Here is a 15290-nt window from a genome sequence, read left to right as displayed (position 1 = left end):
AACAATAACTCTTCACGACAAGTAACAAATCATAATAAACCCTTGATATCGGCAGCTATAAATTAAAGAAAAAAAGACGCCTACCACCCATCCCTCCTCTCTTCAAGTTATGTTCGGAACAAATAAGCCCCAGAGGTAAGAAACAACTTGGGAGCAGCAATGTATAGTGGAAAGTGTTCTTATAATTCCAACTTGGAAAGTTACATGACATTCATCAGACAAACTATGAAATCCCTCTGGGCCACAGTTTCCTTATCTGAAAAATGAAGGGTTTCTAACAGGTCATCTTTGTGGTCTATTGTAATTCTTACATCATAAGAATCTAGAAGTGAATTTTATAATAAAAATGCTTATTGCTTGCTTTATAATTTAAGAGTAAAATATAGATCTCACTAAAATCAAAACTCGAAGTTCAAATATAACAACAACAAACTGGACAATAAGTATTCATTAACTATCTACCCTAATTCTTTCCTCCATATTAGATCCCAAAGTGTGTGACCCTGGGCCTGGATTATATTTGGCCCCTCGGTTATTTCTTATAGTCAGGAAGATGAGAATTTCCTTGTGCTTTTTATTTTCTATAGCTTAACCACCCCAACAAGCATGTCCACACATCCTGATGATGAGACTGTTGAGCATTTAAACATGGCAATTAATCCCCAGATCTATGGCAGGCAAATAACATCTATCACATCCTTTATAATACATGCAATGAGATAATTTGAATGGACTTTTTCTACTATCCTAGAAAAAATTCAGTGGTACACTCAACACAATCAATAGTGACAGAAGTATTAACTGTTATTCAGCTGGATTTAATAAATAAAATTAGATAAGTAACTTGTTGTGCCTGAATTGTGCCTTTTTTGCTTTGTTTTGTTTTTTTTTTTGGTTTAAATAATATTACTATTAAAACAGAACACTGTGCTGTGACACTGTAATTATTTAAGTAATAAAAAAGTACAATCATTATTAAGACAGAATACTGCTGTAACACTGTAATTATTTAAGTAATAAAAAAGTACAACATATAAAGCAAATGGTTTTTTGTAGTGACTACTCACCTGAGAGCTCTTGCCACATTTAGCATCCCCTGAAACGATCACAATTTGATTTTGAAGCAAATTCTCCATAAAGGAGTATTTTTCTTTCCATATTGGAAGATCTTCTCTTTCTTTCAGAAGTTTATAATAACGCGATGAATACGGCAATCCATCGAAAGGGTTTAGTTCCAAATCCTCACAGGCCAAACTCCCCTCCTCATCCCCATCGCTGGAATCGAGGGATTCGGGGAAATAGCGTTTTTCGGAGGAAGAGTTCAGACGTTCCAGTTCTCCTTCCATCTCGTCCAGGAGCGAGCTTAAGCAGCTGACATTCCACAATCAAGTTTCTCCTACCAATAACCCACCGCAATCAGGGTTGAAAAGTCTATTTATACAAACTCAGATGGCCCAATCTCTGAGACTTCAGTCCAAGGTTTCAGCAGGCTCAATTCCTCAAAACCACATCTACTCTTTGCTGCGTTACCTAGGGTGCTGGCTCACCTCAGCACTCTTTAGCGTATTAAGTGACTGTCAATAAAACCACGCTAAAAAGCAAACAAACAAAAAGAACGAAAATCAGGTACACATACAAGAAGACATTTAAAAGAAGGAGCACAGGCATTCAAAACCAAAGCATTGTTTTTTCTAACTGTTTACTGTCTGTCATTTCTGCTGTTTAAAAGACCTGGAATAACTCAGGCTAGCGCTTAAAGTTCGGTCGGCTGCAATTTTTTCCTGGCTGGTTTGGAAAATGATTCCACCCTAGACCTGGTGCTCTCGGCCTGACCTCTATCACAAGCCCCTGCGTCTTGACTGACATTGAATAGAAAGCAACAGGGGGACATTGTGATTGTGAGGCTCAATCATGTGGTCACTAATCTCACTACAAAAGAGATGCTGGACCCTATAAAAGAGAAAATCGTGAGGGTCTGGTGAGTGCTCCCCTAACACTGGTTATAAAAAAGTCTCTTTTTTAAATTGAGAAATCCTCGCACTTTTTAAAGAAGAAAAATTTTTTTAAAACTTTTCATTTTACAGTTGCTTATGTCAGTTTACAAAGTCAAATGAGGGAAGTGAATTTATTATTTTTTCCATCTGAGACTATGGCTAGCTTGTATTAATAAGGTCTTTTGTTTAACTGAACCAGAAATTTCAAGCATAATTTCTTGAGATTTCTGGGTCCTGAGTCCAACGTGTCACATACAAGAGGCAATAAAAGACAGCATTGAATTTAAACAAAGACGAGAAATTATCTAAGAAAGAGCAAAATTTACACCAGTTTCGAATTCCCTACATGTCAGGTAAGGAGTTGTTCCTCTTCCAATCAACAGCGATTTTTAAAAAATCCAATCAGTATTGCTCGAAATAAGCCCCTTTTCTCATTAACCAGGTAGAAATTAAAAAGACAGAGAAAGTCAAGTAAAAAAGAACAAATCATAAAATACAGCTCATGATATTTTATCACTCACTCTTTTTTTACAACACCCTATTTATCATTAACTATTGCTTTAGAATTAGTGGGCTCAAAAGGAGAGCTCCCAACCAAAAGTAATAAAAATACTCCATTGGTCAAGCCAGGCTCCAGGAAACACCCACTCACTCAAGAAACACTTGAGCGCCTTCTCAGGGTTTAAATTAATAAACGAGGCATAGACACAGAGGCAGGATCTTCTGAGGGTAGGACCAAGAGCAGGACAGAACTTTTAAAAACTCACACACAAGTGGGCTGAAAGAGGGAGAAGCTAATAACCAGAGGGAGGAAAGGACTTTCCAGCTCCATGCAGGGAGAATTCTTCAACATTCATTCTGAAAGCCATTGTTTCAAAAGTAAAATGGAATTATAATGGTGTGATAACACAAGTGTACCAGGGATTAACTTTACAACTCTTCACTGCACAGGTTAGACTCGATCCACAGAACTGCTCCAAGAAACACAACAGCTTGAGATCACAGGACAAGCCAACTTTGAGAAGGATCCAAGAATCAGAAAATTCTACTCCTCAAAAGATAAGTTAACATTTATTTTATATTCAGTTTTTCTTTTGTTTTGGCGAGAATCCCTTCCATGGGTTCTCATCCTACATGTACGTTAAATTGCTGTTATTACAACCAACAATTGGCTTAGGTACTATTTTTTGAACTATTTTACCTTAAAAAAAAAAGCACAGCTATTATTTTTTACCAAATATATGCTCTTGAGATGTTTCTCTTAATTTTATAACACTCCCTAAAAGTGTAATAATCTTATAAGTAAAGTAAAATCTTACTTAAGAAGTATTGACCACTTTGAACCCTCAGGAACAGTCAGGTTTTCTGAATAGCTGTCTTTCTAGAGATCTAAGGCTCACCTGGGCTCTTCTTCACACACACAGTGTGTACAGATGCAAGACCCACTTCTCTGTTACAGTGGATTAAAGATGGCCACAGATCCTTGCCACCACCCCCTGGAGAGGGAGAGTCTATTTTTTCTCCCTTGAGTCTGAGCTGGCCCTGTGACTCACCAGGACCAAAAGCATGCAGTGAAGCGATGCTGAACCACTGTCAAGGCATTCTCAAGCTTGAAACACTCCCTCTTGGAACTGGTTAGCTGTCCTTCTGGGACACCCAAGCTACATAAAGAGGACACTGGAAAGAGACCAAAGCTGAGCTACCATTGAGAGAAAGTACAGACCACCAACCATGTGGCTGAGCCCTGAAAGATGCTCCAGCCCAGTCAAGCCACCAGATGACCAGAGGCCCAGCTAACGTGACACCCAACAGAAGTAGCACCTATAGGAGCCCAGTCAATGTAAAGAATCCAGAGAAGGAATTCATGGTCACCTTGGTGTAATCTCCTAAGTTCCAGGGTGATTTGTCTTGCCACAACAGATAACCAAACTTCGCCTAATAAAAGAGAGTGTACTCACAATTTAACTTTTTCTTCCTGCCTCAGGGTCACCGTTACATCAGCTCTTATAACAGAATGATGTCCTCAGATTTCCTTGAAGTGTCCAGGGGTCAAAGGCCAGACTGCCACCCCGGAGCCCTGCTTTTCTCCAGGGATTCAGTACCCACATCACACTGCAGTCTGCATGCTTACCCCGTGAGGCCCTTCTCTGCCTTCTAACCTGCTCTGCTACCTGGCGCAGTAGGAACCAGTTGGGCTTGTTTGACAGAAATTCTTGCAAAGGTTGAGTCCACGAAGGGCTCTATATTGAATCCAGTGAGTCTGAGGGACAAAGCTATGAAGTTTGCGACACCTGTTTTGACTACTCAGAGGGACTTTTTGCTGCTATATAGTTTGAGTTCCAGATCTGGAAGGAGGACGGGCTGAGACCCAACTCTGAGTTTTGAGCCACTGACTCCCATAATATATACACAGCTCTCCTCATTTACCCTACAACGGGCATGAGCTATGTCAGTGTTTTCTCCCAGATGTAATTAAATATTTACAAGAGATTCGTGTCTTGGCCTTTGGCAAATTTAATAGTATCAACCTAAACAAGGGAAAACAAATAATGTGGTGGGTTACATGCCATTCAATATAAAATTTAATAAAAATTGTCCTGTTATCAGGATAAATTATATTCCATTACAAGAATTTTAAGTCTGAAAGATTGGCATTTGCTCCTTTTTAAAGCTATCCTACATGGATATTGTAGATTGCATAAGCTGTCAAGGACTGCCCTTCGAAGTGAATCTATTACAACTCTTAAATGAGCATTTATGAAAAAAAACACCTCTAATATAATATGATACGAGCTCAACAAGACAGAATCAGAAGTTGCCGTAAGATGAGCTGTGTCTGAGTCATTTATATGTGCTTGGCTCTGGACCAGTAATGCTAGAAAAATAGTTCACAATAAAAGAAGGATAAAGTCTGCAAGCGATCAAGTGAAACACGACGGTGAAACTTGTCCTGAGCAACTTTTCTGTTTCACTGTTCGATGCTCCTCTTGTGTATTTTCCTGTGTTTAATATAAATGCATTCTTCACACCTGGCAAATTCTCAAATGTACAATTGGAGCACTTTGCAGAGATCTGGAGATTTCCTAACATAGTCTCTGGACCTCTTCCCTGGTCTCTCTAACAGGCCTGTATGATCTGATCTAGTTTCACAGCTTTACTGACATCCATATGGGGAGGACTCCCATTCACACATCCTGCCAAGCCTCTCCCCTAAACTTCAGTCAAGTATTCAACCACCTCCTCGTCATCTCCCATTTGGATATTTAATAGGCATTTCAAACTTTACATGTCCAAAACTGAGCTCCCCAAATCCACCCCAAAGCCTCAAACCTGGTCTTCCCATCTCAGTTAATTCCTTCTTTTTGATTGCTCAGACCAAAAAATTTGATGTTATCCTTTATTTTTCTTTATCTCAAATCCCACATCTGATCCAACAGATTCTGCCTAGCAGAATAAACGGCCTCCAAAGATGTGCGTATCGTAATGCCTGGAATCTGTAACTATGTACTGTGCATGGCAGAAGATTTGACTAAATTAAGGACCCTGGGATGGGGGACTATCCTCATGGTCCAATTAATCATAAGAGTCTTAAAATCAGAGAACCTTTCCCAGCTATGGTCAAAGGGAGATATGCTTACGAAGGAGTGGTCAGAGAATGCTAACGCTGTTGGCTCTGAAGATGGAGGGAAGGGGCCATAAGCCAAGGAGTGATGGGGGTGACCTCTAGAAGCTGGAAAAGGCCGGGAAAGAGAGTCTCTCCTAGCGTCTCCAGAAAGGAACACAGCTCTACCAACACCTTGGTTTTCGCCCACGGAGACCCATGATGGACTTCCAACCTACGGGACCGTAGCATAATAATAAATTACACTACGTTTGTGGTAATCTGTTACAGGAACAATAGAAAGCCAATACATGTCAGTTCTACCTTTGAAATATATCAATAACGCCACAACCTCCACTGTGAACATGTGGTCTGAGCCATCATCCTCTCACCTGGATTACGGCAATAGCCTCCTGACTGGTCGTCTTGTTCCCACTCTGAGCAACTTTCAGTCAATTCTCAACCCAGGAGTCAGAGTGCTCCTGTTCAAGTCAGCTCATGTGTCCTCTGCTCAAGTCTCCAATGGCTTCCTACCTCACCTCACTCTGAGGAACAGTCTAAATCCTTCACAAGGTCCACAAGCCCTCCGGGATCTGGAACCCTTGGTGGTCTGCCCTCATTTCCAACAGCCGCCTCTCTTGCTCACTCTTCTCTACCACACTCACACCACAGCACGTGCCTGCCACAGGGACTTTGTGCTCGCTCTGTCTGAAGAGTCCTTACTTCAGATATCCACACAGCTAGCTCCCTTACTTCGTTAGAGCTCTTTATCAAACGTTAACTCGGTGAGGGCTTCCCCGCCACCTGGCCACCGCGTCTAAACTTTCAACCACACCCCCATGCCTGAAACAGACTTCCTAGGCTCTTTTTCTCGTTTTTTCTCCTTAACACTCACCACAATGTAATGTACATTTTACCTCATTATTTTGTTCACAGTTGGTGGCCCCAACCAGAATGTGGGCACCATCAGTGGGGATTTGTGTCTGTTTCGCTCACTCGTCTACAACAGAGCCTGGCACATAGTAAGCATTCAATAAATATCTGTTGAGTGAATGAACGATGTTAGCACTTCAGGGATACTTATGTTCAGCTTTCTAAGTTGTCCTATATTCTCAGTGACCAAGTCCTTTAAAACCCCTTAGGACTCTGCTCCTTCCATTTCCCTAGTCCCTCATGCCAGATGCATGACAAATGACAATCTACTTGTCCTCCTTAGTCTCTCCACGGCAATCCATCTCACACATATTTGCATTTTCACTATTTCACTCTTCTCAAAGTTCAAGGTAGCTCGCTATGACAATTGGATAAAGTTTAAATGCTTCTGTCAAGAATTCACCGTGTTTCTGGATTTCTGTGACTTTCTTCTCCCTTTTCATTGATGATATTTGACAGACTGTGCTATTATTCAATGATATGGCCTGAAATTTAGCGAATCCTCAAATTCACAAATTGAAATATTTGTACAGGCTCTTGGTTTTCCCTTGAATCATATATTCAAACCACAAATTAACTCCTTTTTTGACATTTATTAAAGTTGTTTTTTTCTTGATGCCTTCAAGAAGAGCTATCGTGTATAAAATAACAGAGCTGCATGGAGATTTGACAATGGCGTGCATCGTGCTTCCTCTAGACTGGTCTTTGGGGCTGCCTATAAATAACCAAAACAGAGGAAACACCTTGTATATTAGAGAACTACTAAACTATCCGTACCACTGACTATCTTTTCCCTATATTTTTAGTCTCTCTACCTAGACTGTTAAATCCTCTGGTAATTTTCTCAGTCTGAACCCAGATATAGTAGGTGCTCAAATAGCAATTAGAGGCTGAGTAAATAACCAATGAATCATTTTCTGTTCTTTAGCGATTTTATGCTTTTAAGACTAACATCTGATTGTTTTTCTCTCATAGGTGTCATTCATAACCTAACAGGTTTTCTCTAGCCTTAAGTTTTCTCAATCTCAACACCTACACAGTGACATCTTCTATTTTCTTATTCAACCAATACTTGATTGCCTACTAAGTGTCTGCACTGTGAACATGCTGATGACAAAGCTCTGGTTTCTGTCCTCATGGGGTTTATAGTCTGGCTGAGGCTGAGGATGGGGTGTCAAACAAAGACCCTTAGTCTTACAGTGAAGTACCTACAAAAAGGAAAATGTGGCTGGTACATAACAGGAGAGAGAAAAAGACTCTGATACAGATAAGTTCATAGATGAGACAAGGGCCAGATCATAAAAGACTTCATATGTGATGGTAAAGAGATTGTGTTTTATTAAGTGCCATGGGTCTAACTCACCCAGTCATTTCTTAATAAATTTTTTTATTTTTTACTCTCTTCCTGCTTTTCTTTACAATTCGCCTCTTAAATTTGGTATGTTACTCTATTTTCTTAATATTATCTATAATCTTTCCAACATCTACCTTCAATTTTCTTAAAGTCATTAGTGAGATCAAGTTTTAGGAGAGCTGGTGACAGTTTAATGCAAATGGCAGAATGGAACAAATAGTGGGGTGACAAGCAGGCTTAACAGGGCAGTAAGAGAAACCAATAAATCATTTTCATGTAAGAAAATTATAAGTAATATTAAAAACTAACATTTCTTGATGAGCATTTTATACTACTTTCCCATAGATCTATAAAAATAGGTCTGTTCTATGATCTAATTCACAGTCAATGCCTTTCCATCTTTACTGTTTAGGAAAAGGGTTCTGTGAGGAAAAATATACACACACACATACATATACATATCTTGCCTTTAAAAAAATTATTTTATATAACTCCGAAATTTGTTTCAACATTATGTGACCAATGCTTTTTTCTTGAAGAATCAGTGCCATTTTTAATCAAAGCTTTACAAATATCGGGGTTTTTTTGGTGAGGAAGATTGGTCCTGACAACATCTGTTGCCAATCTTCCTCTCCACACCCTCCAAAAGCCCCAGTACATAGCTGTATATCCTAGTTGTGAGTCATTCTAGTTCTTCTATGTGGGATGCCACCACAGCATGGCTTGATGAGCAGTGTGTAGGTCTGTTCCCAGGATCCGAACCGGCAAACACCAGGCCCCCTGAAGTGGAGCATGTGAACTTAACCACTCAGCCACAGGACCCACCGCACAAATATTTTAATATCTATTTAATGTCTCTTTATATTCTGTAGAGCGGAAAATCATTTATTATTCAAATGTTTGCATACAAGACCAAATAGAGAATCAGTAATTAAAACAATAAAACCTAAGGATGAAACTTCTACTAATCTTAAAAAGTTGTACTTTTGTCATTTATATTTAAAAACTCGGATACTCCCTAGTGTTGCAGATTTCTGAATCTCCTAGAAGAAATACTAGCTTGATAAACTGAGCTCTGACCTCTATTATGATAGTATAAACAATGAAAAAATAAAAGGTACTAGGTCTGTCCTTTTATGAGCACATCTACGTGGAACCTTTGGAACCAAGCTGTAATACTACTGCAAATACTCACTGCATGTACAACACACTTATCCAGACTTTCACTTATTGTCCTCTCACTCTAGGCTTATGGTAGATTTCCTAAAGTCAAGATCCATTTCTGAGGCATCTTTGAAACTCCTACAAAATAAGATATAAGGCTTTGCATAGACTATGTGATCAATAAGTGTTTGCTGAAATAAACAATATACCTATAACCCTTGATTATGTTTAGAAGAGGGAAGGTTAATGAGGCATTAGGAGTCAATAATAACTGTCTTCAGGGTAAAGGGCTATTATTTTTTGGAGAACGGGATCATTGGTCCAATATTCCATGCCACTTTGATTCAGAGTGCTTGCTCACGGCAAGATAAGGAGCTTGCACTAGAATGTAAATCAACTCATCATTTCCTTTATGAAGAAAGTGTGCTATTAAAAAATTTAGCCGACCTAAACAGTATGATTAGTGCCACAGGCTAGGTACAAGCTGGCACAAGCTCCTTATCGGACTGCAACCGAGTGACATGTGTGGACAGGCACTGGCTGCAGACACACTTTGAGAAGCATGATTCTATACTATCCCTAAAGTTGGAGTAATGATAATGGTAACAATAATGAAAATGATGATGATTCTACCAATTACCCTTTAAAGAGTGCTTACTGGGTAGCAAATGCTATAGGTACTTAAGCACTTTATATGGATTATTTCATTTAAACTCTTAAGAATCCCATGAGGGTTTACTTTATTATTTCCATTTTTCAAATAAGGACATTTAAGCCTTTGGAGATTTAGTTAATTTATCTGGCTTCTAGCAGCTTGTGTGTGGTAGAGCAGGTGATCTTGGCTTAATCCCCGTCAAGTGTACAGTGTAGGTGTAACCACAGCACTTCCTGACTATATTAAGAACATGGGCTCACGCTGCAACACTGTGGGTTGAAGAAATACTTGACACTATGAGCGATGTCAGGCAGGGTGGTCTGGAAGATATACATAAAACAGAAAACGTGTAGTTCTTTTATGGAAAGAAAAGCATTGAAAAATTGAGAAAACATGGTTCTAATCACCCACGTGGAGTTAGAGTCAAATATTTAACATGTAAACTTTATCTCCTAAGCATGTTATACTTTAATTCAAACAACAGACTTATCAGTACTGGGACTTTAGAAGGTGACCCCTTTGTCTGCCTTTATTTTAACTGGCTCAGAGCTCCCAAAAGTATATCCTATTTGGTTTCCACTACCTACTTAAAACTTTCCTTGAACAAGGTAAGGTAAAAATTCAGAATTTATTTTAATAACCTTATTTCTAAACTTCTAACAAGTTAACTTTATTTTGATCTTAAGTAGCAAACCAAGTTAATCGCCTTTTTAAAAACACTCAAAAAAATGATTCACTTTTAACTCAATATTAGTTCATACCACATGATCCACTTTTAACTCAAATACTGGCTTGAATAACCAATCCTGCAAAATGAATTTTTTTTAAGAATCCTACATTCTACTGGTACTTTAAAACTTTTAAGACTTATACACAGAAAGACTTCCCAAGCTCAATCAATGCTTATGTATCATAATAACATATCAATCCCCACAGAGATGTTTGTAAGTCATGGGAAATTTTGTAAATTTTGCTAGAATTTCAAATGGGCCATTCAGTGCTTTTCAGTATTATTTTGACGATTTTCTTTTACTGTAAAGTATTCTAAAAACTAACACTGAGTAAAAGCAGAGTTAATCAAGTTTGCTAAAATATTAATTTGGCTTATTTAGGCAGTCGAGGTAGACATCTGAGCAAATGGATGAGAACCAATAAAAGCTGAAATCTAAGGAACAGGCGCCTGCCAGTCTCCCCAAGGGAGTTAACGTATTCATCTGACCTTCGACATACACAAAATGAACTTTTTACCCATCTTTTTTCAAAGACGGTATTTGCTTGAGGCATCATCATAACTCCCGAGGTCACATTTTACTCGAATTGTTGTTCCAAACAGAGACTGTGAAAAACCACAAATATCAGGAAATTTTCTTTTTTGGTACCAAAGTAATAGGTAGTCATTTTTGGATTAACTTTAATAAAACAATAATAGATTGATAAACTATGTTGTGCATTTTATGGCAGGTTGAGGAAAATGTGATTATTTCAGGGAATGCCAATACACGAACCCTCGAGAGTAGGGACTCTGTTATAATCAGCTTTTCAGACTTTCAGCTTACTTTTCTGGCCACTCCTCTTTAGCTTCCTTGGGTTCTTCCACCACATCCTCCTTCTAATGTAAAATACCTAAGTACCCCAGGGCTCTATCCTTGACCCTCTTCTCATTCCACATAGTCTCCCTGCAGAGAATCATTCACATTTTAACTTCAATTGCCGAATGCTTAATCCAAACGTCTATCTTCATGTCAGACTTCTTTCTTTAGTTCCAGACCTACACGTCCAACTACAGCTTACATGACATCCCAACTTAGAGGAGAGGCATTTCAAACGTTTATGTTCAAAACTGAACATCATCTAGCCCATTCCTCAAAAAGAAAAGGAAAAAGAAAGACTTCTTTCCTTCTTTTGCGTTCCAGTTTCAACAACTCGCAGAGCAATCCCCCTCTGAGCTGGGCGTCCTCCCTGGCTACTCTGTCTTCCTCAGCCCGCTACAACACCAAGGCCCACCAACACTACCTCTCAGTGGCCCCTCCTGCCTATTCCCACCACCACTGCCTCGTTATCTCACCATTTCTTCATGGAATTACTGCAAAATCTCCAATTTTGTTTTTTCTGTCTCTAACGTTGGCTCTCCATCCATCGTCATTCACAAGCTGCCAGTGATCCCTTTCAAATGCAAAACTGATCATGACCCAAATCCTTCTCATTACCTTCAAGATAAAAACTTCACTCCTTAGGTTCTTTCTGACTTAGCCTGTATGTGCCTCTCCAACCTCACTTCCTTCCACTCTTCTGCTAAGTTTTCTCTGCTCCAGCCACAATGAACTACTACTAAGAGCTGTCCTCTCTTGCCTCTGTGCCTTTGCCCAAGCTGTTCCTCTGCCTAGGAAGCCCTCCTGCTCTCACACACAGTCCATCCAGTCATTTCCTATTCGCTTTACGAATAGCAACCCAGAAGCCAGGAAGTACCTAACACACTGCCGATGCTCAATAAATGTCTGCTGTATGCCTGAATCAATAACAACCCTTTATAGCTAAGAAATTCTTTACAATATACAAGATATTTTCATTCACATGATAAGCACATTTATTTGGAGTCTCACAACTTGACTATTAGACAACCATTGCAGGTTTTATTATCCCCACTTATCAGAGGAAATAATCGGTCATGACTTTCCCAGGTGGCATAGCTAGAAATAACGCAATCATCCCTGACTAAAGGCTTGGCCTCTTTCTATTATGATCCTATTGAAATTATCAGGTATACTCTGAAAACTCACTATGAGCTAAAAGAAATAAAGAAGAAGCCTAAGTCAGGGACTCAGCTCCTAAAATGTTTAATTTAATCAGAGACACAAGACTCATATACATAAAATGAGAGAGAACTCTAGAAGAAAGTATAGGGCTAAGTGCCAAATTGTGTAGTGCCCCCAGCAGCAGAGGGAAGGGCATTTAGTGGGCATTAGCCTAATTCTGGAAGACTTTCCAGAAAGGAGGGGAGGGGGACCATGGTCCCGCAGCCCGATTATACTGTGAACGAGCAAAAGGGCTGAGAGATGGGGGCATTCCTTGAGTCCAACAATCTGAGTACAGACCAGGTCAGATCTGGAGGACAAAGAGGAAACAGCAAAAATGGAAATTTGTCTTCTACCTTTGACTGAACTTACGAGTTTCAGAAAGTAACAGAGAGAGAGGAAAAAGTATTCTCACTCTGGTAAAACAAAAAGCAAACAAAAATCCAAAAACAAAAATGAAAACTTCTTCCCACTTACGATAATAAGACTAGGAAACAGAAATAATATACTCATTTGCTTTTTTTCCCCAATCATCTTACTTCTATTAAATAATGTTAACTTCCTACTGGAGTTATTTTTACTTTGAATTCTGATGTGGCCAAGAGACTTACAAAACAAAAAGAAAAGCTACAGCTATCTCTTCACTGCTACCTTGCTACTTCCTGCTGATAGCCTTGAGTTTCCTACATTTCGCAAAGCATCAGCAAACTAAGCAATAATGTAACTATTCTAGCCAGCCATGAGCTTGGAAACTTTTTTAAAAATCAGGACTTTTTCACTTGACCACCAAAAACATCCTAACAGATGAGTGAAAAGAAACAGAAAATACAGTGGTAGAAAACCCCAAAGAGACAACCAATACCTTTACCATCCATCTCAACCCCTATCCCATTAGCAACTTCCTGACCTCAGGATACTTCCTCCAATAATAAAGCATATGCCTTTATCCTAAGTAATTTTTCTATCCATTCAGTAGACACTTAACAAGTACGTTGTACTAGGTGCTGCAGGGAGAAAGAGAAACTGAATATTATCCCTGCCTTGGACACTTCATTGCTTCTTCCTCTCCCTAGTTCCACCCCACACAGTCATTTCTTCCGTAAGTACACCACCCCTTAAAATCAAATATTGCTTTTCATAGTTGCCAAAGTCACCTATTACCTAAAATATGTCAGTGCAAGGCGTCCTCAATGTCAACTTCATAGCTGATAAAATCGTTCTTCTATACTACTATAAAGTATTTCACCAATACATAGCTCCATTTTTTCAACCTTAAACTCTGTGTACAACTACCAAATTCTTGAGTCCTTATTATACTAGCATACAGATCTGCAATGATGCTTCTTTCTTTTGCTGCTTCTTTTTAAATACAAATGCCTAATCCTCTACCTTTTTTTGTATGTTAATAAATGCCAGGCTTTTATCACTATCTCATCACTTTTGGTTATGATATTACTAATGAGCACCGCTATGTTTGTTTCTTGTATGAAAAGACTAATTCATGATTTTGCTGATATGAAAACCAGAGTCTGAAAACGTTGTACACAAGTAGCGTTATTTTAGATGCTTTCTGTCTAAAAATGCATCCCCTGCTTTACGTTTCAGGAACAGGTACTTAAGGTACCAAGAAGCCTTTACTTTCCAACCTGAATTTATTACTTTAATATTTTAGCTTATGAATTATGGTTTCTGTATATATCACACTGCTTGTCAATATACACACACAAATGCCCTTCTTGCTTCGACAATTAATCTGAAAAAGTCTCTATATAGTCTGAGACAGGAAAGCTTAATTTGGTGGAATGTAATAAATGTCTGTTTCCATCATAGAATATATGCTCCTCAGGTTCAATTAACCTCTGAATGATTCTCTTTCTAAGGAGAAAGTAATTCTCCTTGGTGTCCTTGTCATCTATGGAGTGGAAATCTCTCTGGTGGCAAAGAATGAGTAATCACTTACATGACCCAAAAAGGGCTCTTCTTTTCATTTCCCTCAAGTACTGTCGAGAGCAGCGGGAGGAACTGATGGGAGCCATAATCTTCAGACGTGAGTACAGAAATTAATCACGCCGTTTTCCTCCCACCTGCACGTTCATTCTCATTCTTTTCCTTCTCCTTCTCCATTTTTTTTCTCCTTCTCACAGTTCGTTTTTCTTAACCTATGACACTCTCCTGGCTGTTTGAATTTTTACAACCTACCATCATAAAACTCCTTTGTGATTCTCAAAGCTTCCTTAAAGCACAACCTGTATCAGTGTCTGTAAAACCAATATTGTGAAAGACTAAGGTGTGGGATAATGTTACATTTGTTTAACAGCCCTTTGTACAAAGTTTTGGTAAAAACGTTGTGGGCTGATTCCATAACTCAACCGAAAACCGGGCGGATGGAAACGAACAAAAACAGACAAACACCTAACCCAACCGGAAAGATCCGACCCGGGTCCCCTGCCAGAAAAGTGATACTTGGGACGGGAGAGCAAGGCAGGGCAAAGGCATTCTCCCGGGTTTCAAGGTCCAAGAGCACGTCCGGCTCAGGGCTGACGACAGACGAGGCTTCACTCGCTTACTGCTTCCCGTGAACGTGGCACAAGGGACCACCCTCCCCGGCCTGGGCCGCCGCCCCGGCTGCCGAGGGACCCCCGCTCGGAGGGCTGGTGCGTACAGGTCGCTCCGCCCGCCGGCACGCGAGCTCGGGGAGGCCGCCTTCGCCAGGCGGGGCGGGGTCGTCCGGGGCCAACGGGCGGGCAGGGGCCCCCCGGCGGCCGCAACAGGTGCGCCCGGGCCCCCCCCGGCCCCT

At 39.8% G+C, this 15290-nt stretch overlaps 2 protein-coding genes across 17 annotated transcripts in view; one reads left to right on the top strand and one right to left on the bottom strand.

Moving 5' to 3' along the window:
- Positions 1 to 15290, bottom strand: part of DHX32 (DEAH-box helicase 32 (putative)) — a 58198-nt gene that overhangs the window by 36238 nt on the left and 6670 nt on the right. For 4 of the 12 annotated variants that reach the window (XM_008526005.2, XM_070568628.1, XM_070568065.1 and 1 more), the window contains exon 2: positions 1068 to 1591. The exons of 2 other annotated variants lie outside the window; for them this stretch is intronic. In XM_008526005.2, coding sequence (XP_008524227.1) covers positions 1068 to 1346 — 279 coding nt within the window. In that variant the 5' untranslated portion in view covers positions 1347 to 1591. Of the gene's footprint in view, positions 1 to 1067; positions 1592 to 3394; positions 3475 to 3952; positions 4164 to 11766; positions 11844 to 14453; positions 15236 to 15290 lie in introns of those variants that run through there. 6 more of the 12 variants (XM_008525998.2, XM_070568405.1, XM_008525990.2 and 3 more) reach the window with 6 other exon arrangements.
- Positions 14423 to 15290, top strand: part of FANK1 (fibronectin type III and ankyrin repeat domains 1) — a 112746-nt gene continuing 111878 nt past the window's right edge. For all 5 annotated transcript variants that reach the window (XR_011524990.1, XM_070568896.1, XM_070569181.1 and 2 more), the window contains exon 1: positions 14423 to 14540. Coding sequence is in view for 4 of the 5 variants with exons in the window: in XM_070568896.1 (XP_070424997.1) it covers positions 14438 to 14540 (103 nt within the window). In the remaining variant the exon portion in view is untranslated. The remainder of the gene's footprint in view (positions 14541 to 15290) is intronic.

This window comes from Equus przewalskii, chromosome 1 (genome assembly GCF_037783145.1).
Source record: "Equus przewalskii isolate Varuska chromosome 1, EquPr2, whole genome shotgun sequence".
Classification (NCBI taxonomy): Eukaryota; Metazoa; Chordata; class Mammalia; order Perissodactyla; family Equidae; genus Equus; species Equus przewalskii.
The sequence above is the reverse complement of the archived record's forward strand: the minus strand, read 5'-3'. Positions and strand labels throughout refer to the sequence as shown.